Genomic DNA, 26,688 nt, shown 5'->3' on the forward strand with positions numbered 1-26,688 from the left:
ACAGGGTCTCGCCTGCACACTCTCGCTGCTTCTTCTTTCACGGCGGATGCTGTGTCGCGGCTGCTGTTTTGGGTTGGTTGATTCGAGGGAAGGTGCGATGTTGAGGTTGCTCACGGGACACTCTTTCCAGCTGTGAGAGTAAAAAGTCTTCTCACTCAGCGACTGCCCAATCCCGATCGGGATTCGTCCAATCCCTTCAAGCACGATGCCTTCTGGAACCACCACTCTTTGAGGCCTTCCACGCGTCGAATTGGCTCGAGTGGAGGAGTTGGCGATGGCCGATGGTTGATTCGTCGGTTGATGGCGCGTTTGATAGATGCTCCCATCCAATTCTCGCCGCTTGGTCAAATTCTTTCCCCCGACCAATTCCTTGTGCAACCAACGACAAAGCAAAAACGAGCGTCACTTCGCAATTTTACCGATCAAACGTTGGGATTCCCATGCGCTTTCTCACATGAGAGACTCCGTTTGTTTGTTTCGCGCGGCTCGAATGCAGGTACGCAGGGAGATGGAGTGAGCGATGAATGATGCCTGTTCGCGTGGCTCCGCCAACTCCGAAACGATCAAGCAAGGGCAGCTTCAATTGGGACACGGTTGATCGCCCAAAAGACTTCCACTCACGAATAACGATGATTACAAGTCTACGTTTGCGGAAACCATCAGCTTGAAATACGATTCAGGACGCGTGGACCGAAGGGGGGATATTTCCCTAACTCGTGACAAGGGTCGTCGTTTGCGAAGCCATTCTTGTCTGTACCCACTCAAGTCTGGCCACCGTCTCACGCGCCTCGCAGAGGCTGATTGGCGTTAACCGACTTCCAGTGACTTGGATCGCCTCGCGACATCCCTGGCTCTTTGTCAGAGTCAATGTCCATGTCCCAGGGATGCCGTCACCATTACCGATGTGGGATTCCAGTCCCATCTGCAGGTTCAGTTCGCCCCAGGTGGGCTCGAATGAGCCGTTCCGGAACCCAGATTAAAACGCACGATTTCCTTGTCCGGTCAGTGCTCTTCCCTCTTGCCGCCTCGAACTGCAAAATCTTACCATGGTCTAGGCTCGCGTGCTCCCGTGTCCCGCTCTCCCGCCTTTGAGCTTCTCCAATTCGGGCTTACCATTACCGGCCGATGACGGTCGGCCTCAATTTGGCACGCCACTCTCAACATCCAGGCCTTGGGTTAAACCATGCCACTCAACAGGAGAGCAGCTTGTGATACGTCGACCGGCTTCAGGTACTGCACGGCTCAACCATGCAACGGCCGCACAGCTGTATCCAGGAAGAAGCAAAGACGGGGCCAAAAGAAGCAACGAAACATGCAGAACAGCTCAGGCTGAGCCGCCAGAGCAAATCGACAACAAGGTTTAACGGTGGCTGTTTATTCGTCATGACATCCTTCCCAGCATCCCAATATCTGCGCCGTTGGCCAGTTCAACGGCCAAGCCAACGCCTCCTTACAGACAGCAGTCTTGACAACGGCCTGCACATCTGATTCATCACCCTGCGAAGTTCTTCCACGCTAGCTGGCTACTGGACCAGATGATAACTTGGGCTTGGTGTTTGACGTCTGCACGTGCCCACGCGACCTTTAGCCCTGCGAGTCAAGGGCGTCGAAATCTATGGGACCCATCGCAACTTGCTTCGTTTGCTTTCACCGACTTTCGCATCTGCATCCATCTCATTTCCCTCCTCCACCCGAGCTCTTTGTTGGGCGCGTCTTGCATCGCACCCCGAAGCGAGAACCTGAGCGGTCAGGTCGACGATGCCGAACCGCCAAGTCCGGGGTCCCAATATTGGCCATCGCCGTGTTAGGCGCGTTCCCTTGCAGCCGTTCAATCAGCTGCAGGGGAGGAACGAGATCTGGGTTCACCCCCACACTCTACGATCTGGGTGGGTGACAGATACAACGATCCACCTTCCTCTTGGGCATGGCAATTAATTCCTCTTCAGTTGCCCTGTCTGTTAGAAGTTCTCGAACAATTCTAGTCGACTCTAGAAACCCCGTACAACACTTGAATCGGCAGCTCCAGTCTCGTCCGACTGATCCGAACAGTGTGTTCGAATTTCAACACCAAGGCTGCTTTTCCATGTTGCCTTGTAGCGTACACCACGTGCTGTGGCCATTGCCTTATCACAAACCGAGAATGGATCATGTCAAGATCTGGAGGTGGGTCGATGCTAATGCAGCAACCACGGTGGCAGGGCGGATCTCCCGAGCGTCGAATGCGTTAGATCAACAATACACCGCTTCCAATATAGAGAAGTTTATTGCTCATACACGAGAGACATGGGCAGCCGCAGACGTCTGGATGGCCTCGCAATTTACGGACGTCAATTTATCCCGAGACAACTCTGTGTATCAAGGATATCAACCAGAGATTAGACGGCAGCATGCAAATTGGGACGGATGATCGAATATGACACTGCTCTATGGAGCTTTTATTTTCCCAAAGAACACGAAACCCAGCTGGCGAAAATCTGGATCAACCACAAAGCTCGCTAAACTCCTAGGGCCATGGCTGCCCGGCGTGGACATTACTCAAGCAACCTCCATGCACAGATGAGGTATTTGCAACCGAATCAGGCATGCCATCAATATTGCTCTGTCGCTCGTATATCACGACTCAACTGGTTATCGCTGTTATCGAAAACCCCAAGAAGAGTCCCAGTTTATCCCATCCACATGTTGGGGTTGAGGCCCCATGCCAACAAACATCTCCGACTCAGAATTAGGTAGAGGAAGGTTGGAGATGGGCTGACCATGCATGGCCATCGTGCCCTTGTTGTACTGGTCAATGGCCATGTCAAACATGTCCTCGCCAACTTCAGATGATGCTGGGGCTTGCTGGAAGGGATGTGACCAAGTTGGCGAAACACCTTCAAACTCGGGTGTAGGCACTCCCAAAGACTCTGTGGGGCTGGTGCCGCTATTGCTTGAACCTCGACGGTATGGGCTCATTGAGTCATTGTCCATCTGGAATGCCTGAGAACAAGAGAGCAGGCCGTCGACGGTCTTCTTTGCTTCGTTGGCAATGTACTTCTGGATGAGGACACAATTGCAATCAGTGTGTTGCAAAAGCTGCGTCTTGAGATGATAGATCTCAGCAGTCAGCGTGTCGAAGCATGAAGAGAGGTAGCGATTTTGGTCTTCCATGGCTTGCTCTCTGGAGGCAAGAGCTGATGCTTCATCCCGTTTCCTCAGGCGGCACTTGGTGGCAGCAATCCTATTGCGTTCGAGAATGCGTCGACGTCGTGGGTCCTTGGGAAGATCATCCTCATCCAGTTCCACTTTCCGGCGCCCTTTACCTGGCTCCTTTGGTTCGTTCTTGGGTTTTCGACCTCGCTTCTTCTGCTTCGGGGACTCTGGGGCAAGACCAGGGACACTCATCTCCTCCGACATGCTCGAGCTTGCTTGTGATTGTCGTCGATTCCGGGTCCGGCGATTGGGTTTCGTGTCAGCCTCAACGGTCGGCATTATCCTTTGTGGAGAATCGGGAATTTTTGGTGCGGTGCTATACTGGGACGGCCCTTGGATGATGCCAAAAGGGATGTCCTGGGGCATTGGAGAGCCTCCGATTGCTTCCTCAAAGAAGGATGCATCGGGTGCCTGACTGGGGAGTGGCTGGTACACCATGTTGCTTCGGTCGGTGGGCGAGGGTGTTCTGGTGTAGTATGGAGATGGAGTCATCATATATCCTGGGGAAGGTGTCGTGGCCATTGCACCCATGGACGACCCAAATGCAAAGTCCATTGCGTGGGGATAGGAGTGAACAAAAGCAGCCATCGAAGGACCTGTCGTATGAGCGGCCCACTGGCTCTACTTGATCCTTTATAGGGGTGAGTTTTCAGGCCCTCTGACCACGGTAAAGTGCCTGAACAATGGTTGAGAAGCTTTGCTGATGTGGGAACAGTTGACGTAGTGAGCTTCTGATATCAAGAGAGGATATGTACGAAGGCGTGGTGATTGCAGGGCGGTAGAGTGGGAAGCAAGAGCTTAGGTGCGTTGCGTGGGCAAAGAAGTGAGAGGGGAGGTTGGCTGATATATGGACAGATGAACGGAACCAAGCTGATAAGCTGGAGCTGGAGCTGGAGCGAGCAGTACCTCTCAGCGAGGGGTCAATGTTGACGATGGCAATTCAGGAACACGAGCACAACATTGATTGAGGGCACGGGTCGATCAAATACGTATGGCAGCTCCCCTCACCAGACAGCCACCCAAGGACCAGACCTCGCCGGAATGCGACCATTGGGCTCAGTAGCCAAAAGCTTGGCCGGGCTCTGGGAAGCGGAGACAGCGCAAATCAGAGGCTAGGCCGTGAGGGGAAAATAGACTTTCCCGATCAGAGCGAGAGGGGAGCGAGAGATTCTCAGATGCCGCCCGCCACAGTCTGCAAGATGACAGGGTCAGCAGCAAGCCCCTCAGTCTTGGGCTCTCAGATGCAGTGTCCTTGATTGGCCCGGGGTCCTCTCGGACGCTGCCTTAGCCCACGTCCAGTGCCAGGCCACTATCATCTTGCAGGTCTGCTAGCAGGTCGCTTGCTGGGGGAGGAGAATGCATCCGTTGCCAAAACGGTATATGGCGTGTCCAGCTATTCTCCTCGGACACAAGCTGCACTAGGGCGGGCAAGAGAGGAGTGCATCAAATGCCCTGGGCTCAGACTCCGGAGAGACCTCCGCATCCGCCATGGTTCTGATACGGCAACTCGAGCGAAATTTCATGGGCACCTTTGGTATCCAATGGGTGCCGTACCTTGAAGCAGGGACGGTGGCGTTTGGATTCTCATACTCCTGGAAAATGAATGCTGCCACCTCCCAAGACGAGGACGAGACTTGGCCATGTCCCAATAGCCTTGACCTCGTCAGAGCAGAGAGCCACGCTGATGTGCGCCTTCTGGGGCTTGACAACCCGCCGAGAATGTCTCAGAGAAAACGTTCAAACCCAGCCCTCAACGTGGCAACATTTCTGGTTGCAGCCGGTGTGGCACAGACAGATTGGACAGGGCACGGTGAGTTCCGAGAGTTTCTTTGGGTTCGAGGTCGGCGAACGGCGACTTCGGCATCGCAACCGTGACAACGGGGTATGATCGATCTCAAAGCAAGCTCGTCGCAATCGAGGGGGCTATCAATTGTCACCCAATCGATCAATCGTCGTTCGATGTGACGGCGACGGTTGCGTTTCGCGGGAAGCCGACGACGGCCGAGCCCAAGCGGCCCAGAGCCCGACCACCACTACTCGGCCGAAGATTTCAACCATCTGCGGGATAGGGTCCATCGGGAACAAAGCTTAGCTCTTGGAGATGAACGGAGCGCCTGGGGCCCCAGGGCTGGGAGGGCCCGGCCCATCTCTGCTTGCATCCGAGTTGGACGGGCAATGGAGCTAAACTAGGAACTAAGCTTTGACCCAGTTGATCAGGAACTCATCGGCTGCTTGAATCCCCATCCGGTGCTAGCATCTTGACGACAGCTGGCTGGCTGACGAGCGGCGCACAACTTGGTGGACAGGAAGATCAGCAGGCGTTCTGAGGCTTTCTGACGGTTGGGATGAGCTCCATGCGATGCATCCAAGGCACCAAGGCACATCAACTTGAGGTTAACGCCCGTTCGCATGGTTTTAAACACGTCGAGAGGTGTGGCCCAAATACGTGCTACGTGCATGGATTGGCCTGGGCCCTAGAGACGGCAATGATGAGAGGGAAGTTCCTCGCTCCCTCAGCAATCGACCGTTTATCTCATCAGCAGAGCTCCAGGATGATGTCACGGACCGGATGCTCAGCCAGCCGCGCTGTACCATCGCAGCTCAACCCAGCACAAAAGCAAGTGCCGTCTGTTGGTTGGGACGAGTGCATCTTCAAGGGTTCATGCTGCAGAAGTTGATAACTGACTGATCCATGATTTACGGCCCAGGGTACGACATGGAATGGATGGCTGAGGGCTGCTCAGGCCCAGGAGCAGCAGTTAGTGGCTTCCAGCTCAACCACGGCGCATCTCCGTCGTCCAATACGGCAAGACCACCCCCAGCCAGTGGCTTTTGGGTCACATCTTGAGGCTCCTGGATGATCGCCGATGGCTTTTGGCGCATTCTGGTCTCGACCTTGACCCTCCGAGTTCAAGGTTTGCCAAGTCCCTGGCACCGGGCGGCCGTTTTGCCTCCACTGCCTACCTTGTTGCCTCCACTGCCTACCTTGTTGCCTCCAAAACTCAACAAGCAAAACCTCTGGAGCTTGAGTCCGAATACCCACAAGGCGTCTCAGGGGTTTCCAAGTCCAAGAGGCAGATGCAAGCCTGGCAGATAACGTGCTGTTTGTGCGGGCTGGGTCTCGGACTCTGGGTACCTGGGCGGTGGTAGGACCCTGCAGGGGCAGGGCGACAGAGCGGCTGATGGCAGCAAGAAAAGCGAAAAGCAAACAATTCCTTGTTGGTTCTGGATGACGGCGGATTTCAGGTCGCCACAGACCGGATGTCTGTCTGACTGCGTCCAAGAGGGGATGGGTGCAACGCTCAAGCTTTGGCTCGCTTAGAGAACTGAAGCTCTCCTCAGCAGCCGATCGTTCTCCAAGCTTACATACATACAGCCGCCTGCAGGCTCTGCTTACCATGCTACAGCACCTTCGGGAGATGGACGCAATTATCTTGGACCCAAGCCTCAGCAGCTCCACCTCTGTTCCCGGATCGACTGGCGCCCGCACTGATCCTCATTGGGGAACAGATGGCGACGTTGGAGATTCCGCCGGACCAGCTGTCCAGGCAGAGTCCGTTTCTTACCAAGGACGCCAACGTTTGCTCTGTTGGACCCTATCGGAGGGCGCCGATGGAGGGAAGCCTTCGCAATAGCTCCGAGCTCTCTGATTGGCCTTTGGACCTGATGGATGATGAAAGGTCTGGGCTGGGAGAGCCAGAGATGGCCTTTCCTCTACCGTCCAGGGCGGCCACAATAGAGCAAAACTCTACTGCGAATGCAGAGCAAAACGGTGCCTCTGGCTCGTTGGTGATCCGTCCGTGTACAGTACTGTAGGTCGTCAGCTCGCATGACCCCGCTCCGCAATGCAACGTCGAACCAGGATAGGTTTGACGGGGAAATGATCCGCGATGCATCGGAAAACAAGAGTCAACGGTCTCAAGCGCAAACCTTGAAGATTCTGATCTGGTGTGTCGACAATTGAGTTGATGAGAGGGCCTGAGATTCACCCTGCAGGGCAGTGCAGGCCTGTGCACTGCGACGTCCGTGACACCACGCTGCGTGGCTATCTTGGACATGAAACCGACCCTTGATGGCGCCTCTAATTTGCTGGCGTCCTCTCCAGGGGCACACCTCAATAGGCCCGAAGCCAAGGCAGTTCGTATCCCCGTTTCAAATCGACCGTCCCTTATGGCGTCTTTCATAGGGCTGGCCTGGTCAGTCCGACGGGTCCGAGTCTCCGACTCATCCGGCCGGGTCACGGCCCTGACGACTCAGTCGAGTGAGGATGAAGAAATATCGACAACTCTGTGTCTTTGTTTATCGATGCGCAAAGTGCCATTGCATTGTTGGAGGCAGGCAGGGCGCTCTTCAACACGGTCGGTTGCTTATGCCAGGCACACGGCCGTTTCCGCCCTGGCGCGGGCGTCTTTGGGCTTAGAGTGTACTGTGCTGTACTGTACTGGGCTGGGATGGGCTGTACCTCGTCTCGCGAGCAAAATCAGCCATAGCTGAAGCTCAGGAACTTTGCCAGGTAACACAAGGCCTCCCTTCCTGCCTTGAATGGCCGGGCTGTACGGCCTCTGCGTCGAGACCGTTCGCGTGTCGGGGAAGCTTTGGGGCTATCCAAAGTGCGACGGTCTGCAAGCGCGAGGGGAGAGGAAACAAGACAAGACAGACAACGAGTGAGCCACATTCGCCTCGCGCACGGATCTCGCGTTCAAGGAAATTTAGCTGTGGACCTCGCACTCTGGGCGTGCTATTCCAACCACAGTTTGGGACGTTCCTGGAGGAGGGTGGTTGGTCATCGCGTCTCTCCTGACCGGGGATTGGCGTGGCAACGTCCCCTCACAGCAGAGTTTCGACGGGCTGGTGATTGCTTTGCAACTGCGCCCACTCTTGTGCAATGGCACCTGTCATCTCGTTTGCTCGACTCCCTGACACCACACCCTTTCAGAATTTTTCCCTTCAGGTGTGAGGGGACTCTGGTGCGGTTGCACATGCTTACTCCCTCTGCTCTGAGATGGATGAGATGGATCGAGAGAAATGGTACGACATTGCTCTTTCAATAGGGTTTGATATCTGATCGCCATCCACCATGTTAGCTCGAGCGCCGTTGCGGGTACAGCAATGTCTCCTGAGACCTTTGCAATGGCGGATGGACGTCCCTTGCTCACCTAGCACCAATCTGGTCATCCGGAGGGGGGAAGGCATTCATCGGGGGCAGGTCGGGGGAGAAACTCGATCCCACTGACGCGTTCCAGATTGCGCCAATTGTCGACCAAATGCCTCTATGCCCTCTCCTCGGCTGGTTCAATGATCTACCCGCCGCCGCCATTGTCAAACCCACAAGGCGGGACTCGGCCGGATATCCATATCCTCAGAGGCTAGTTGATGACCCAGTCTGCGCATGTGATCATTTCCAATGTGACGTGGGGGTCGGTTTGCGTTGACTTATCAAGTCGGGTCTTTTTCACATCAAGATGTCGAGACAGCTCTTTTGCTATTCGATGAGGCAAACCTGGGGGTTCTCTGCCGTGTCTCAGTGTTCCAGGCTTCTGTTGACGACAAGGCTCTGCACTCTGGGGCCTTGACACTGTTCTGTTCTACATCCTTGCGCTGTTTGCTTGATTAGGCAATATGAGGAGAATCCAAATTTGGACCCCGGCTGTGTCAGGATGGTTCGACGAATAGCTTGGTCGGCCCCGAAACGGCCAGGCGGATGCTGCAGCCGAGTCAGTCTGGATGTCTCTAGCCAGAGCCATGACAAGAAGGACAGCCACGATGTCATGGGGAAGTTGGAGTTGCTTCCTAGGATAAGAATCCCAAATGCCATCTCCAGGCGCCGGGTTTACCAAGAATGCTGTCATCTGACTCGTGGAGCACCCGTTTCACTAGACAGATGGCTAGATAACGGCTCTGCAGCCGCTGGTCCAACAGCAACTCCAGAGGATGAATCACTTACATTTACATAGTGGATCGACCGCGGCTGAAGGTTGATGTCTTGCTTAACAAGCAAGGCATGCTAACGAGTAGGCTAGGGTCTCCGGTGTCAAAGCGTCGATGTTCTCTCCACATGTGAACATTATCTGAGTCTTCTATAGACTTGACAAGAAGAAGAGGCTCACGATGCGGCATATTCGGCGCCAAGCCGGCTTCTTCCAGTCCAATCGCTATAGAGTTGCCGCGGCCCGGATGGTCTAGACCACCTAGCTGGTGTTGGTGGTCAAGGAGGTCCCATGTTCGTCCAGCAGGCAAAGCTGCATATATTCGAAAAGGGAGAAAACAGCCTGCTGGCACCGACCGGCACAGGAGCCAGCCGATCACTTGAAACTGTTGAGACATAACGTCTGTTCCGCCGAGGATGACAGGATATCAATACGGCAGTTGGCTGACGATCACGGCTTCGCCCCACCGACAGGCCGGACCGACGAGACCAACGACGCGACGGACGCGGCCCCGTGCTGGCTCTGACGATCCATGGCCAGTGCTCTTGGGACCTCTGGAGACAGTGGGTTTAGGGTCGTGGATCTGTATCCATGGTTGTTATCGTTTGCCGAGGAAGTGCTTACAGGCTTTCAAAGGGGAAGGTCTTGTCCGCGCAAAGACTTCTTGTCTCAACCCCTGACCCTCTAGGCATCAACTTTGACACTTGGGCAGCATCCGCGCAAGTGCCGCGGATCTCGGGTCGCGAAGTTGTCTGCCGGTTGACTCGTTTTGTCCAAGCGGATAGAATAAAGCCAGCCGGCATTGAGAGTTCGTTATTTGGGCTGGACAGCCCGTTCCCCTAGTTGGGGTTCGTTTTGGTCTCGGTCGAAGGATTTGATAATCCCCCACCCCTGAACATCTTACGAGTGACCATCTTAGACGTATGAGGATGGCAAGTAGGTCACGAAGGAAAGGGGTCGCCAAGATACCCAGTTCAGACAACATCTCTGGGGTTGCTCATTGCAACAGTGCCGGCTCACAAGTTGTGAAGCTCATCATCCTAGCCTTGCACTGGCGCATCTACCAGCAGCTTATTACATAACGACGTTATCAAAGGATGAAGTAATACCATATGGGTGCATCTATCGAGTTGAATAATGGTTCTTGGTCATGGGTCGTCACGTTCATTCAGGGATGGTAGCATCAGGGCTGGGAGCCCCTTATGACTCTGAGCTCTCCCACCATCCCTCTAGTGGATTCTTTATGTACTATTAGAGAAGATGAGCATTGCTTTTGAGTGGAAATCAAATTTCTCACAGCCTTCTGAGCTCGGAGCAAAGCAAGACACGGAGTGGAAGACGGATGAGAGGTGGTCAGGGGGTCGGGATCGGAAGCGCCTCCGGAAGCGCCCCGCCATTCCCGGCTTCCGATCATGTGCACGGTGCGCCGGTTGGTATGAGACCTTCTCTCGGGGGCTGTAAGTCGATATTGAAACTTGTTTGGTTGTTCTTGGCGAGGATCTCGGCCATCGGGTTGAATTTCCCGGCATATTCGGGATGTTTTGCACCCTCACCCCCTGACTCTTGGTGTTTTCCTTCCTCGAACCTTTACCTTGCAGATACTTGTCCTAAGGGATGCTTGAATGAAAGCCGGAGGCCTGTCTTTATGTTGACACCACTACTTCCGAGCTTCCGTGTGGCTATTTGCGATTTCAATTTTGGCTACTCTCATTTCTCTACTGAGCCCTCATCAAGCCTCCTGAGGCTATGTGTATGTAAAACCTACTCTTCCGCCTAAACTTGACTAGAGGTTCGACCTGGTTGGTGGAAAAACTGTACAAATCTTCCTGAGCTTGTGTCTACATCAACCACTGACCAGCAAATAGGGGGGAAGCTGTATCAATGTGGCGGTTTCCTTTCACTTTTCTCTTTATCTCAGCATATTTAGGCTTCCATATGATAGTGATATGTCTTACAACGGGCCGAAAGTGATATCTTGGAATCAAGCCAGGACTGATGTGAGAAAGCCGGTATCGATGAGGCTCCAGGGTTAGTGTAAACTATCACTGACCTCACACAACGCCTCTCATCCGACACCCACGATACAATGCCAAGAAGACCAAATAACCGAAAAAAAGAGGCTGAAGCCCGGAAAGAGGCAAATCTTCTTGGATAAAAGTAAGAAAAAAGTTTCGACTCTTTTGTGGATAATGGTCCGATTTTTCATGAGATGGGGCTTTTCCGGGCAGATGGGAACCAAGAAGGTGGAGTTTCCCAAGAGAGGAACTACGCATTTCAACGCTAACTAGACCATATTTGGAGTTTCCGCGGCATCTTGGCAGTGATAACGTGAGCACGGCAGTTGTTGGGCTCTTGGTGTTTTTGCCTCACTCGTACAATCGGGGGTCATCGTGCGAGAAGACAAGGGCCCATGAGGCTCTTTCGGAGAGAAAACTTTATTTCCATGTTTGGAGTTTGGACTTGGCTTTCGGTGAGAAGTCGGATGAGAAATCATGCGGTTAGTCATTAAGAGCACGAGGGCCTTTGTTGTGTGAAAAATGTGTCTTGTCTTATACTGGACTGTCTTCAGGGGCAAACATACTCGAATGACTTGGACTTTGTGTCTTCTCTTGAAAGAGTTATTATATGGCCCATGTCAAACTATTCAAAATTCTTTCTTATTTACCCATTCACGCACACATAACTTTGCTATGGCCTTCTTTGAGTCTCGAAGTGGCCTGGCTAAGGAGGCAATGTCTGGTGCTTGAGCACCTTGGACATCAGAACAAATCAACGAGCATTCAAAAGATATTCTCTGTCTTTCATACAGATTATCTGGGCTACCAAGTCCATTCATCACTGTTGTATCGAAATATGAACACCGGTTATACTGGTTTCGAAAGACAAATGAGGGCATTCAGTAGGTATACTTTGAGTGTAGAGGCTTTGAGTGCAGAGGATGCTTCGGCTGTGCAGCAACAACAAACTCAAACCATGGGCTGTTCCCCCAAAAAAGCAAGTGACAAACATCAAGTTTTTAAAGGTTCAAGTCTCAATTCTTATATTAAGCCGTCGTACAGATGCATTTCTTTCTCTCTGGCAACACCCTGGCTCACGCGTAGCAGACAGCCTGGAGATCACCGAGTTTCTTTCTCAGCCAACTTTTCTTAAACAGAAGTGAATTAGCATCTCGAAAATTTTCATCGAGCCCTGAGATGACATCGAACATGGACGTTCCTCGACAGGAATTCGGCCTTGTCCGTCTCCCTCCATCGTTGATGATGCAAATCTTTGACCAGCTGTCAAAAGCATCCCATCGTGCCCTTGCCCTGGTCTGCAAAGAATCATTCGAATATTTCTGTCCAAGTGGAAAGTTTCCAGGGCTTTGTAAAAATGATTTGTTTGAGCTCCTACTCCTTTTGGAGCAAGGAAAACCGGATACTTTCGTTTGCTTCAATTGCTTGAAACTCAGCTTGATTGACCGTGATGGCCAGAAAGGCTGGCAAACCCACAGGCATCAGACTTGTGGTCCTCAAGTCAAGAATCTCTGGTCATTCATGGCTATGTCAAAGTTCGGGCGAAGGTACCAACAAACACGGATCGAGTTTTTGCCCGAAGGGACTTGGAAACCAGAAGCCCAAGGACCGGAAATCACCTTTGCTGAGGCTCACCTTGTCATGAACTGGCATCGCACAGGTGGACGACGTGGCTTGCCTATCAGCATCTTCCAGCACCGCTACTCGTTTATACGACTCATTTCTCTCGAGAAAGACGACATCCTAGACGACCACTTTCCCCTCGAAAAGTACCAACCGGACGACTCCTGGGCCACACTTCCGAGCAAGGAAGAATGGTTAAAGAGCCAGAAACAACGACACGGAGCCCAGGCGCTCTTAGACGATCTAGGCACCGGTACACCCTGGGCTTTCACGCACGATTATAAAGCCATGATTATCAACGACGAGCTCTACTTGTCACGCACGCACCACGTCAGAGGGTCCTTTGTCAGGTTGAGAAAGCTTCTCGAGGTCTTGGACACACTGACTCTGCCAATATGCGAGCACATCCGCTGTTATGAATGGGCGCCATGCCCTGAAGAACCTTGGAGAAAAACAGAGGAATCGTCATCAGAGTTCATTTTGCGTGATTGGGATCATCCATTTTTATACAGGTGGAATTACTACTACCCCGACGAGAGAAATGGCTTGCAGCGAGCCTTGGCGAACTCGTGCCAGTTTTGCTTCACCGACTACATCGCCAGCCTCTCGAGGGCAACAGTGACAGGCGTCTGGAGTTTTAAACTCGCGACCTATCACCGGCTTGGGAGATGCCGCACGCCTGAGGATTCTGGCTGGGCGCAGCTACACCGGAGGTCGAGCGAGCAGTTGCGTCCGTGGCCTGTGAAGACGGTGAGGGAAGATAATGTCCTGTCCGTGTTCATCAAATGGCGTGAAGCCACAGGATATGCCAGCTGTTGATAAGAAAGTGAAGGCAATGGAAATGGGCGATGTGGCATTGAAGACGGTACTGGCAGCCTGCTTCGAAGAGCTGGGTGAATGTGGTGTTTGGAAACCACCATCTGGAGATAAGCACAGGTCTTGACCTGGGTGCCATTTGGTAGTTTTTTGTCGGTTAAGTAGTTTATACAAACGAACTTATCAACACACTCTCTTCCGGTTTTCATCATATGCCTAGGTATATCAGAAAGAGAGAGAGAGAGAGAGCGAGACTCATGTCTATCATAGACGTGTGTGTGCCTCACGTGTGCCCTCAATCGACCACGTGCACGGGGGGAAAGCAACACTCGCATTCGTTCTGGACGTGGAAAACGCGTTATGCTCTGAATGACTTTCAGAAACCTTTCTCATAGCAAGTGAGAGGGATCTCAGGCTTGGCGTGGGATGTTCTGTAGATTCGACGTTGGTTGACCTATCCTCAGTCTGTTGGTTGGTCGGGACTTGAGATTCTCCGATCGCGCAATCACGGGTACGGCGATACCTTCAGCAAAAGCGCAAATCCAGTGCCAAAAATATTCATTCACATACCAGCCTTAACTTATGATACGCTTGCATGTGATTCGTTCAAACGCCATTTAATGCAAGCTTGAAATCATGACAATTATATTTGCACTTCTTCTAAAGTTCATATTCCTTTCTTAATAGCCATGAAAAGTAGGCTCTTGATCTTCCTTTGGTTTCCTCCCATGATAACCACTTATACTTTTTCCAAGGTGACTCTAAGGTGGACCGTAGTACAAGGACCATTTTATGGGGGGGGGGTAGGTACCTGAGTGCCCCTCCCGAAAATCGGTGCTCGACGGTAGGAAGGAGCTTGTTGTGACGCACGCATCCTAGCCGAAAGATTCCTCTCTTGACTCACTCCTGGACCTCTAAATTGGCAACCCGCGGCCAATTGAAGTCCAATTGATTACCTCTTTCACATCATTTCCGCTATCGATCGATACCTTCACAACCGCCACCATGGCTGAGCTGCCCGATCCCACCATCGACCTCGACTGGAGCGGCTATGTCGGTGCAATCCACGAGATCTTTCACAAGAACGCCCTGGCCCACCCCGACAGGCCTTGTGTGACCGAGACTGAGAGTTCAACGTGAGAATAGTCGATTGTTATTCGCTTGGACAAGCCGCTAACAGGTGGACTAGGTCGCCAACCAGGACATTCACCTACCGGCAGATCGACGAGGCGTCCACCACCATTGCCAACTACCTACACGATGCTGGCATCACCAATGGAGATGTTGTCATGATATTTGCCCACCGCTCCGTCGAGCTGGTCTGCGCCTTTATGGGAACTCTGGTACGGGTAGCCATATTCGCCTTGAATGTCAGCCAGCTGACCGGCATGTTCAGGCTTCTGGAGCCACAGTAACAGTTCTTGACCCCCTCTACCCGCCGCAAAGGCAGCAAAGTCCGTGGGCTCTATTCTCTCGCCCGCAAGCAGTTTGTCTAACTAAGTTTAGTCTATCTGGAAGTCTCCCAGCCCAAGGCCCTGATTTCCATCGGCAAGACCACTGACGAGAATGGGTATGTGTTTATCGCGTCGAGCCCCCCTTCACCAACGTAGCATCACACTTGGACATGGCATTCTCTTTACTGACAATCTAAATTTAGTCCCCTTGCTCCCTTGGTACAGAAGTTTATTGACGAGGACCTGGGCATCAAAGTACGGATTCCAGATCTCCGCCTCAGCGATGCTGGCCTGCTGTCTGGTGGCGACAAGGAGGGCGTGGATATCTTTGACAGCTTGCGAAGCAAGGCTTCGTCACCTCCCGATGTTATTGTTGGTCCAGACTCATATCCTACGCTTTCCTTCACCTCGGGAAGTGAGGGACGACCAAAGGGGGTGCTGGGTCGTCATTACGGTCTGACCAGATACTTCCCCTGGATGGCCAAGCGTTTCAACCTCTCATCCGAGAGCCTCTTCGCTTGTCTCTCCGGTATCGCCCATGACCCCATTCAACGAGGTGAGTGGCAGCTTTTACTATGACATTTGTGCGGGGCTAACCACCGGGGCTAGACATCATGACACCCCTGTTCCTCGGCGCTCAGTTGCTCATCCCGGCCAAGGAGGACATCCAGCATGAGAAACTGAGCGAATGGATGAGACGTTGGTCACCGACTACGACTCACCTCACTCCTGCGATGGGTCAGATCCTTGTCGGTGGTGCAACCGCCAAATTCCCCGCCCTGAAGCAGGTCTTCTTCGTCGGCGATGTCCTCACTACACGCGACTGCAAGGCACTTCGCCAACTGGGTCCTTCATGCTCCATCATCAACATGTTAGGCACTACCGAGACAAGCCGCGCGGTGTCGTATTTCGAGATTCCTTCCGCCACAGAAGACCCGGAAGCCCTCGACTCGCTTGGTGATACCATCCCTGCAGGTTGGGGGATGCAAGATGTTCAAATCCTCGTCATTTCTCGGGAAGACAACACCAAGATTTGCCCCGTTGGCGAACTGGGCGAGATATATTTCAGAGCGGCTGGTTTGGCTGAGGGTTACCTCGGCGATCCCCAGAAGACGGCTGAGAAGTTCGTCGACAACTGGCTGGTTGACAATGCCAAGTGGGTGGAAGCTGACAAGGCTAACGACAAGGGCGAGCCATGGCGCCGCTACTACAAGGGACCCCGTGATAGGCTATACCGAACAGGAGACCTTGGCCAGTATCTCCCTTCGGGAGCTGTCCGTGTCTCTGGTCGTATCGACTCTCAGGTTAAGATTCGCGGTTTCCGGATCGAGCTCAACGAAATCGATGCCAACCTGGGCGGCAGCCCCTTGGTCCGAGACGTCAAAACTCTCGTGCGAAGAGATCGCAACGAGGAACCCACGCTTGTGAGCTATGTAGTTCCCGAGATCTCCGAGTGGAAGCGCTGGCTGGAGGCCCAGAACCACGAGGATATCGAAGACGAGGGTGTGGAGATGGGGCCTACCGTGGTCTACCTCAAGAGGTTCCGTCGTATGCAAGCCGAGGTGCGAGACCATCTCAAGTCTCGTCTACCCGCCCACTCAGTGCCCTCCATCTACATCATGCTGCAGAAGCTTCCCCTTAACCCGAACGGCAAGGTAGACTTCCCGAACCTACCCTTCCCCGATGCTGCCGCGAGAACAGAGGACGCCTCGGAAGAGGATCTGAAGAGCTGGGAGGCCCTATCTGAGACGGAGAAGACCCTTGCCACGCAGTGGTCAACACTAATCCCTGGCCTCAACGCCAAGACTATCAGGTATGTGGAACAGAGTATTGCTCTATAGATTAGATGCTGACCTAGCTCAGGCCTGAATCAAACTTCTTCGACTGTGGTGGACACAGTCTCCTGGCTCAGCAGCTCCTCCTCAACATTCGCAAGAGTTTGGGTGCTGACATCACCATCGGCGTCCTCTACGCGAACCCCAGCCTCAGAGGTCTGGGATCCCAGGTGGACCGTCTACGCAGTGGTCAGGCTGCTACAGTTGACAAGGCTGTCGACACCGTCTACTCCGAGTCGTTTGACGAGCTGATCAACACGCTCGACGATAAGTACCAGAGCGCGGATCCGGATGCTCTAAGCCCATCGAGTGGCGCCACATTCTTCCTCACTGGTGCTACAGGTTTCTTGGGCGCCTACCTTGTCAAGGAGATCCTGGGCAGAGAGAACACCAAGCTCATCGCGCACATTCGTGGAGCCAAGGGACTTGACTTTGCCAAGGATCGTCTGACGAGGTCACTCAAGGGCTATGGTTTGTGGCAGGACTCGTGGGCCGAGAGGATTGAGTGCGTCCTTGGTGACCTTTCAAAGCCTCGTCTTGGGCTTGACGATGCCAGCTGGAAGCATGTCACCGAGACAGCGGATGCCGTGGTCCATAACGCGGCATATGTTCATTGGATTGCTCGATACGAGCAGATGATGCGCCCCAACGTCCTGTCTACTATTGACGCGATGAAGCTTTGTAACGAGGGAAAGCCCAAGCTATTCTCTTTCGTGTCGTCGACTTCGACCTTGGACACTGATCACTACGTCAAGCTGTCTCACGAGCAAACCGCGACTGGACGCGGAGCGGTGCTTGAAGCCGACGACATGCAGGGCAGCCGCGTTGGCCTTGGTACTGGTTATGGCCAAACCAAATGGGTAAGTATGCTCTTACAGAGGAGATGTATCAAGCTAAACGTTTCAAGGTGTCTGAGCAGCTCGTCCGGGAAGCTGGCAAGCGTGGGCTCCGGGGTGCTGTTGTCCGTCCCGGATACATTCTCGGCAGCCGTGAAAACGGCGTCTCAAACACCGATGATTTCCTGATCAGACTCTGCAAGGGTTGTGTCCAATTGGGCGCAAGACCGTTGATCATCAACTCGGTGAACGCTGTTCCCGTGGACCACGTTGCCAGAGTTGTAATTGCCTCGGCCCTTAACCCCCTACCCGGCGTCAACGTGGTCCACGTCACGGCTCACCCAAGACTTCGTATGAACGAGTTCCTCTCGGCATTGGAGTACTATGGCTACAAGGTCCCTGAGGTGGACTATGAGGAGTGGAAGACGCAGCTGGAGGAGTTTGTGTCTGCCGGTTCCACCGAGAAGGATCAGGAGCAGAGCGCCCTCATGCCGCTATTCCACATGGCAACCTCGAACCTGCCGTCGACTACCCGCGCCCCTGAGCTTGATGACAGAAATGCTGTAGCCGTGCTCAAGGCCGATGCCGACCGCTGGACTGGCGTCGATGATAGTGCGGGCGAGGGTATCACCCGTGAGGACATTGGAAGGTATCTGCGCTTCCTAGCCGAGATCAAGTTTATGCCTTTGCCAACCGGAAGGGGACGCGAGCTGCCTCCCATCGCGGCCGACATTGCGCAGGCTCAGGCACAATGGGGAGTTGGAGGTCGCGGTGGCGCGGCTTAGAGAAGTGCTTGATGATGCAAAGTCGACCATTCAAGTTGATGATGGGGATGAAAAGTACATGGAAATTGATTTGTATTTGAAACTAGAAAAGATGAAAAGCATGTCCAAGGGAACTAGGATATGCGCCAGATTGGTAGAGAAATTGTTGAATTTGGACTGCGAAAGCAAGACAACTCTCATATCGGCTGTGACCTTGATTACCTACTTGACACTTGGTTCTGCCTCGGTCATCATTTAGCCCTTGTTTACCAGCTTGGGTAGATGAGACTGTTTGACTGAGAGGTCACTCTTGTTAGAACTTGGTTTCGGACTTGACAGTCATGTGAAGCTGCCCTGGTATGCGGTTGGAGGGCATGTCCTTGTCACGCGCAGCAACTCGCACAACAGGGCCGGTCCTGGAAACCAAGTGCCGAAATCCTGGTGCTTACAGTGCAGTACAGTACATACGAGTGGCTTGCGAGGCAAGATCGCTCATCTTACATATGTATGTAGGTGCTGGCACCAGGAAAGGTCATCCCCTGGCACCAACTGTCGCCTTCTCGGGCCGCCAAGCGTTCATCCGGGCGAGGACATCTTTCCATGACGACGGATTCAGGTTGGCCAGAAGGGTAAGCGACAGTTGTTTGTATGTCCAGAGCGATCCTACTCTTGGCTAAGTGAAACGACACGGCTTCAGCTCCAGGCAGGGCCCTTAAGAGCCGGGCACACAGAAGGCCCTGCTCCATTGGATAGCTGGATAACAAAACATGGAGGATCGGGGTTCACTCGCTTGCTCTCGGACATTGTGTGGCTTCTTTATCGCCTGATGATGAACATGTAGAGGATGGAAACTCTTCACGGGTTGGGAAATCCAAAGGTTGACAGAGCGTAATTGCTTTACCGAAATAATTACACGAGAATAGCTTCCCACCAAGACGAGATACCATCACTCGAGTATGCAAGTTGCCACGCGACGTTGCATTGCCGGCTGACTTGGTGTCGACGCTCAAACACTCGAGGTCCATACAAAGAAGCCACACACAAGCAATATGATGCATCGTGATTCAAAAGGCTACGGCCCGTCTTTCTAAATCTGGCATCTACCCTCCAACCCTTCTCCGGATCTAGCCAAATGCGAGTCTAGCTTCAGGTCCCACTCGGAGAGAATTGCCATTGGGATGAGAAACGAGGACAGCGAGGTATGCCGATCTTGGAAAGATTTCCCCGAAACTAGGAGTGAGGGGGCGAAAACTATTGATGAGAACGCCCTGAGCAAGCGCCGGGAAGTTCTTGCTAATTTTGAGGTCATAAGATGAAGATGCTTTCGAGACGAAACATCCATGTCAAGGCGCAGGCCGGCACTTGAGATCGCAAGGCTTCCCCGGGTCATGCTCTCATCTCGTGGGGGGAATTACATCCTACACAAGGCCCAGACGCACGCATGGGGTAGTCTGCGGCGACCAGCTGGGGTAAAATCAGGCCATGATGCTTAACGCGATGGTGTTGATAGGTGAGAAGAATATGGATACATGCACGATCAAGATGGATCTTGAAGGAATTTGGGGACTTATGAACGGAACTGCGGCTCCTGTCTTGCTCGGAAACTGGCCGTAGATTGTTGATTGTAACTGAGGGTCTTCTAGAATGGACCCTTGACTTGTCTCACCTGAGGAGATTGACATTTGGTCCAGGTGATCAACTTGTGAAGAAGGCTTCTACACTCGTGGTAAGCTTCTAGAGTCTTTTCCGGGCGCCAATGCTCGGCCGAGAATTACCAATCTAGGCAGCATTGAAGGATCTAGAGATCTCCTCGTGTGCATGGCGATGAGGCAAAACCAAGGGTCCAGCTTCCAAGATTCAGGGCCGGCCGGTTCCTGTTTGGTACCTGTCAAGCAACATTCTCCGAGCATCTTCATCGTCCAGCTCCGGCCGTGACCCGGGTCCGTTTACCGGTTCTATTTTCCCCGCGTGACGTAGAAAGAAAAAAAAAAAAGTTGGAGCTGAGACAGGGGGAAACAAAGAGATGAGAGGTTTTCGGCGAATCGAGGCTCATCCAATTCAACGTGGTTTGCAGATTCCAGCCCCCGCGATATCTGGGTTCTTCTCCACAAGAGAGAACCATGATGCTAATTCTAGTTCGGTGGAGCCGCATCCGAGGGTGTCCCTGAGGCCCGAATAGGATATGCCCGGCGGCTCTAGAAGAATACGGTAAAGGGACGTGGAGAGGTACAGATGCCATGTGGCGTCTCCCGGCGGATCTAACCCGTTATAGACCTCTGAACAGAGAAACTCTTTCCGGTCACGATCCACCGTCCCCAGACGTCGGCCACGGCGGGGGCAGAGTCAACCACATCGAGGCCAACTCTGTGAGGGAAGACGAGGCCAAACACCCACCTGGATGACGCAGATTGGTCATGACGCAGAGGCAAGATCCAATTCTTGTGCGGGGGAAGGATATGCAAACTTGTGTGTGGAGAGGATCTATCTCGTTGAGATGGAACTCGAGATGGACGAGACAAGAAACTACATAAAGACCCTCGAGACACGACCTTGAATCGATTATTTTCCAGACTCATCATCCTCTCTCAAGCAATCCCTTGAACATCACAAGCACATCCAAAGCTTGTCTCACAACATCAATCTCAGCTTCCCTCACCCCTTTCACCACTTACACACTCCATCAATCACAATGGCTCCCGGCGCTGTTGTCGACGACTTCACCAGCCACGACGGCCAGGCTCTCGAGGCCCTCTCTGACAAGATCGACGACGTCAACGTCATCAAGTACGACGAAAAGTCCAAGTTTGACAACGAAAAGGACAAGAACACCTTCCGCCAGTACGCCGACGCCACCGACCGCGTCAAGAACTTTTACCGCGAGCAGCACCACAAGCAGACCGTCTCGTACAACCTGGCTGCCCGCAACCGCTTCTACAATGCCACCCGTCCCCGCGCTGAGATGACCATCTGGGAGGCCATGGAGAAGCTCAACACCCTCGTCGACGAGTCCGACCCCGACACCTCGCTCTCCCAGATCCAGCACCTCCTCCAGTCCGCCGAGGCCATCCGCCGCGACGGCAAGCCCCGCTGGATGCAGCTGACCGGTCTCATTCATGATCTGGGCAAGCTGATGCTCTTCTTCCCCGAGCTCGAGACCCAGGGCCAGTGGGATGTTGTGGGAGACACATTCCCCGTGGGCTGCGCCTTCAGCGACAAGATCATCTACCCCGAGACTTTCGCCGAGGGCAACCCTGACGCCAGCAACCCCGACTACAACACCAAGTACGGCATCTACTCTCCCAACTGCGGCCTCGACAACATCATGCTCAGCTGGGGTCACGACGAGTACCTCTACCACGTCGTCAAGGACCAGTCCACCCTCCCCGACGAGGCCCTGGCCATGATCCGCTACCACTCCTTCTACCCCTGGCACCGCGAGGGCGCCTACCGCCACCTCATGTGCGACAAGGACTACGAGATGATGAAGGCCGTCCAGGCCTTCAACCCCTACGACCTGTACTCCAAGAGCGACGGTGTCCCCGACGCCGAAAAGCTCAAGCCCTACTACATGGAGCTCATTGACGAGTACTTCCCCCAGCGCGTCCTCAAGTGGTAGAATGTGTTTACCACAAGGAAAAGAAAATAGAAGCGTTAGAGAGCATTTGTTTTTTTGAGTGTTTGCAGGCCAGGGAATAAGGCCATGGAATTTAGGGATATATCGAATTGAGCGAATGAATAAATATAAATCGTTGATGATCACTGAGCTGAAGTCCATTGAATGTGGAAAATGTGAATGAAAAGAATTCGGTGCGAGTAAGCAAGCCTTGCTCGCTTGTAAGCTTTCATTGCCAAGCAGGCCTATGAGGTTGTGATTGCAGTCTCCGCATACACTTGTAACGAATTTCTTTGACAGATCGTATCTTGTAGCCTATTCGGTTGATAATTGGCAAAATAGACCTCATCGACTGAAACTCACATTTTTGCTGTCCGGGCTGGAAAACATCAAGTGTCAGGAGAAAAATGAAGCTATTCCCAGTCAATGGCCATATTATTCGCAGGAAAGCTTTTTGAACCGATAAGACCGATAAGAAAAAAAAAGTTGTTTTGAAGGCCAGTGAGTTTTTCCGAGACTTGCATACTACGCCGCAAGAGGCTAGGTACAGGTCACATAAGCCAATCACGTAATGATCCGCCTCAGAGCTGCCCCTCAGTCAGTTGGAAATTTGGAGGAAAGAGCGCCGAGAACCCAAGAAAGATTATCGAGGTCTCGCTGAGAAATCGACAATTCCTCCACCATCTCCTCACGACAATCTCGACACCCTCGAATCCAAGATGGGATCCACAAAGAGAAAGCGCGATCAGGCTGAAGAGTCGAAAGCCGCCGAGAAGCCTGTTGAGACGCAAGTAGAAAAGCCTGCGCAGCAGCAGCAGCAAGAGGAAGAGACTTCCTTCGTGGATCTTGGTCTTGATCCTAGACTTCTCCAGGCCGTCGCGCAGCAAAAGTTCGCGAAGCCTACTCTTGTGCAGCGCAAGGCCATTCCGCTTGCTCTCAACGGTCAGGATGTTCTCGCAAAGGCTGACTGCGGTTCTGGAAAGACTGCCGCCTATGTCCTGCCTCTGCTGTCGAGCATCCTGAAGCGCAAGAGTGTATGTACATACCATTCAAGCCTGGGATCATACAGTTCACTAACCATTGTTCTTGCAGACCGACTCTACCGCCTTCACAGCCGCTCTCATTCTCGTACCGACTCGCGAGCTTGCCGACCAAGTCTTCAAGGCCATCGAACAGTTCGCCAGCTTCTGCGCCAAGGACATCAGCACCGTCAAGTTGACCGACAAGGTCTCCAACGCCGTCCAGCGCGCCCTCCTCTCCAACTCCCCCGACATTGTCATTTCGACTCCCGCGACCGCATGGCACAATGTCAACTCATCCGCCCTCTCGCTCGATAAGCTCACACATCTGGTCCTCGACGAGGCGGATCTTGTCCTTTCCTACGGTTACAGCGAAGACCTGGAGAACCTCTCGCGATCCGTTCCCAAGGGTGTCCAGGTTATGATGATGAGTGCGACCCTCACTGATGAGGTTGATACGCTCAAGGGAATCTTCCGACGCGACCCGACATTGCTGGATCTGAAGGAGAAGGAGGCTGAGGGCGAGGGCATCACTCAGTTTGTCGCCAAGTACGTACACGACGGTTTGCTGCATATGCGACACGATTGCTAATAGTCTACAGGTGTGGTGAAGATGAAAAGTTCCTTCTGGCCTATGTCATCTTCAAGCTCCGACTTATCAAGGGCAAGTGCATCATCTTTGTCAGTGACATCGACCGATGCTACCGATTAAAGCTCTTCTTTGAGCAGTTCGGCATTCGAAGCTGTATTCTCAACTCGGAGCTTCCCCTGAACTCGAGAGTGCATGTCGTGGAGGAGTTCAACCGGAATGTGTACGACATTATTATCGCCGCAGACGAGAAGAACGACATGCTGGGCGACGATGAGGCCGCTGAGGGCGAAGGAGATGAAGCCAAGGAGAAGGCTACCGAGGGAGACGACGATGCTGAAGTGGAGGCGAAGCGACCAAAGAAGAAGGCCAAGAAGTCTAAGGGTGACAAGGAGTATGGTGTATCAAGAGGTATGCGACTGGCCCATTCCTCGAAAGACTGGCCTGTTCATCTTTCGAGACTACAAGATCATCTGCTAACTCAAAAATAGGTGTTGACTTCAAGAAGGTGTCGGCAGTCATCAACTTTGATCTTCCCACCACAGCATCATCATACACACACAGGATAGGACGCACAGCCCGAGCTGGACAGACCGGCATGGCCCTATCCTTCGTTGTCCCCAAGGAGCTCTACCGAAAACACATGCCCACCTCCACACCAACTGCCGAGAAGGATGAGAAGGTGATGGCCAAGATTATCAGGCAGCAGGCGAAGCGAGGCAAGGAGGTGAAGCCTTACAACTTCAACATGGAGCAGGTTGATCCTTTCCGATACCGAATGAATGATGCGCTACGTGCTGTCACCAAGGTTGCTATCCGAGAGGCGAGAACGAGGGAGCTCAGACAGGAGCTACTCAAGAGTGAGAAGCTGAAGCGGTATGCTTGCATTCGATTCTCAATTCATGAAACCATATATTGACAAGTGACACCAGGTACTTTGAGGAGAACCCCACCGAACTCACACACCTTCGTCATGACGGCGAACTGCGAACAGCCAGACAGCAGGCTCACCTGAAGCACGTCCCCGAATATCTCCTCCCCAAGGACGGCAAGCAGGCCTTGACAAAGGACATAGGCTTCGTGGCTATGAGAAAGGATCGCAAGGTCAAGGGGAAGAAGGGTCGGGGATTCAAGGTTGGATCCAGGAAACGGGATCCCCTTAAGACGTTCAAGGCGAGGCGGAAGACGAAATAGACGATGAGGGGTTGAGTAATAGTAGCAGCGTTTTTCATAGTTTTTGGGCGAGATACCTTGCATTGGAAAAGAACTATTGCCTTGTACTTTTCTTGCTGTCCTGGTTTCTATGACGTTTTGATCCTGACTTGAATATCTAAGCATCAACGTTACGCACCACACCATTCAACAGCCACCTCGGACTTTACACTTTTCTCCGTCCTCCCCTATCAATTGGCCCATCAACACGATCTACTCCCATCCCTTTGTCGCGGAAAAACCTTGTTCTAGACCCTTTCCCGCAAAACCTCAAGGTCTGCTGCCAGACGTGGTTAGTCGCCCGAGTGCCGAGCTTAGTCATTCATGCACGATGGCTGAAGCGCCGGAGACAACGGGGACTTTCGGCCGGGTTGAAGGTCCGGCGTGCGGACTGACACCGGAAGACAGAATGTTTTGACGGAAATTTTGATGAATGACGGAAGCCTAACTGGAGAGGGGGAAAAGTATAAAGAGGGACTTGAAGAACGTCGTTGAGGGATTGTTTGGAGCAGACAGAACAGGCAGACATCTTCAACCAGCACTTACACCATAACTCCGAGATCTACATCAAGCTTCACTTGTTCTACGAAACACCATGGCTCCTCCTGCACAGCTTCCTCTACGCCAACTCGGCAAGAATGGACCAAAGATCCCAGCTGTAGGCTTTGGTCTCATGGGTATCAGCATCGCCTACGGTGCCACTGAGTGTGTAAACCCCAAGACGACATCGACACTCCCTCACTAACAGCCCCAGATCAGATGAGGAGCGCCTCAAGGTCCTCGACCGTGCCTGGGAGCTGGGCTGCACCAACTGGGACACTGCCGATGCCTATGCTGACAGCGAGGACCTCATCGGCAAGTGGTTCAAGCTGCACCCTGAGCGCCGCAACGACATCTTTCTTGCGTCAAAGTTTGGGCTCAAGATAGTCGACGGCAACTTCGAGACAGATTCGTCGCCTGAATATGTGAGGGAGTGTATTGACAGGAGTCTGAAGCGGCTCGGTGTTGAGCACATTGATCTTTACTACATGCATCGTGCGAATGAGGACGTGCCTATCGAGAAGACGGTCGAGGCCATGAAGCAACTGGTAGAGTAAGTTGTCCCAAGGCAGTCTTCAGCAGAAAGGGGGGCTAACAACGAACAGGGAGGGCAAGGTCAAGTACCTGGGTCTCTCAGAGGTCTCGTCCACGACGCTCCGCCGTGCCCACGCCGTGCATCCCATCTCGGCCGTGCAGGTCGAGTACAACCCCTGGACGCTCGATATCGAGGGCCCCTCAGGAACGTACCTCCTCAAGACGTGCGAGGAGCTAGACGTCTCCGTCTTTGCCTACTCGCCCCTTGGGAGAGGCATCTTGACAGGCAGGTACCGCTCAGTCGACGACTTTGAGGAGGGAGACTTCCGGCGGAACCTGGCGCGGTTCCAGGGGGAAAACTTCCGCAAGAACCTTGTGATCGTGGACAAGTTCAACGAGCTGGCGAAGCAAAAGGGGCTCACATCCTCGCAGCTCGTCCTCGCCTGGCTGCTAGAGCAGAGCCCACGCGTGTTTGTGATCCCCGGCACCAAAAAGATCAAGTATCTCGAGGAGAACGTGGGAGCGTCGCGAGTGACGGTGAGCAAGGGGGAGGAGCAGGAGCTGAGAAGACTTGTGCTTGAGGCCGGGGTTGAGGGAGGACGAGATCCCACGTTTGGGAACTACACAGACACCGCTCCTCTCGAGGCATGAGTGTGGCCAGGAGCGAAAGCAAGACCTACTTTCGATAGTGCAGCGCGTATGCATACCCAACTTGGCCA

General features: G+C 53.2%; 5 protein-coding genes across 5 annotated transcripts; 4 read left to right on the top strand and 1 right to left on the bottom strand.

Annotated features, from left to right (window-relative positions):
• Window positions 1-2,637: 2,637 nt before the first annotated feature.
• NCS57_00831300 (BZIP domain-containing protein) lies at window positions 2,638-3,780 on the bottom strand (the record flags this gene model as incomplete). The annotated part of the gene is made up of 1 exon (XM_053058133.1): window positions 2,638-3,780. One exon carries the CDS (start codon window positions 3,778-3,780, stop codon window positions 2,638-2,640), a length of 1,143 nt encoding a protein of 380 aa, XP_052911964.1.
• Window positions 3,781-14,578: 10,798 nt separating this feature from the next.
• Window positions 14,579-18,483, top strand: NCS57_00831400 (Alpha-aminoadipate reductase; the record flags this gene model as incomplete). The annotated part of the gene is made up of 8 exons (XM_053058134.1): window positions 14,579-14,709; window positions 14,763-14,916; window positions 14,970-15,027; window positions 15,080-15,143; window positions 15,231-15,583; window positions 15,637-16,840; window positions 16,891-17,722; window positions 17,770-18,483. The coding sequence occupies 8 exons, from the start codon at window positions 14,579-14,581 to the stop codon at window positions 18,481-18,483; spliced, it is 3,510 nt and encodes a 1,169-aa protein (XP_052911965.1).
• Window positions 18,484-21,151: 2,668 nt separating this feature from the next.
• NCS57_00831500 (Inositol oxygenase) lies at window positions 21,152-22,078 on the top strand (the record flags this gene model as incomplete). The annotated part of the gene is made up of 1 exon (XM_053058135.1): window positions 21,152-22,078. One exon carries the CDS (start codon window positions 21,152-21,154, stop codon window positions 22,076-22,078), a length of 927 nt encoding a protein of 308 aa, XP_052911966.1.
• Window positions 22,079-22,713: 635 nt separating this feature from the next.
• NCS57_00831600 (uncharacterized protein) lies at window positions 22,714-24,877 on the top strand (the record flags this gene model as incomplete). Its single annotated transcript, XM_053058136.1, has 5 exons — window positions 22,714-23,109; window positions 23,168-23,643; window positions 23,697-24,094; window positions 24,175-24,559; window positions 24,616-24,877. The coding sequence occupies exons 1-5, from the start codon at window positions 22,795-22,797 to the stop codon at window positions 24,875-24,877; spliced, it is 1,836 nt and encodes a 611-aa protein (XP_052911967.1). The 5' UTR covers window positions 22,714-22,794.
• A 613-nt stretch (window positions 24,878-25,490) lies between these two features.
• Window positions 25,491-26,620, top strand: NCS57_00831700 (Aldo-ket-red domain-containing protein; the record flags this gene model as incomplete). The annotated part of the gene is made up of 3 exons (XM_053058137.1): window positions 25,491-25,600; window positions 25,650-25,988; window positions 26,041-26,620. The coding sequence occupies 3 exons, from the start codon at window positions 25,491-25,493 to the stop codon at window positions 26,618-26,620; spliced, it is 1,029 nt and encodes a 342-aa protein (XP_052911968.1).
• Between the last annotated feature and the right edge of the window lie 68 nt (window positions 26,621-26,688).

The sequence above is a fragment of the Fusarium keratoplasticum genome, chromosome 6 (assembly GCF_025433545.1).
Source record: "Fusarium keratoplasticum isolate Fu6.1 chromosome 6, whole genome shotgun sequence".
In the NCBI taxonomy this organism is placed as follows: Eukaryota; Fungi; Ascomycota; class Sordariomycetes; order Hypocreales; family Nectriaceae; genus Fusarium; species Fusarium keratoplasticum.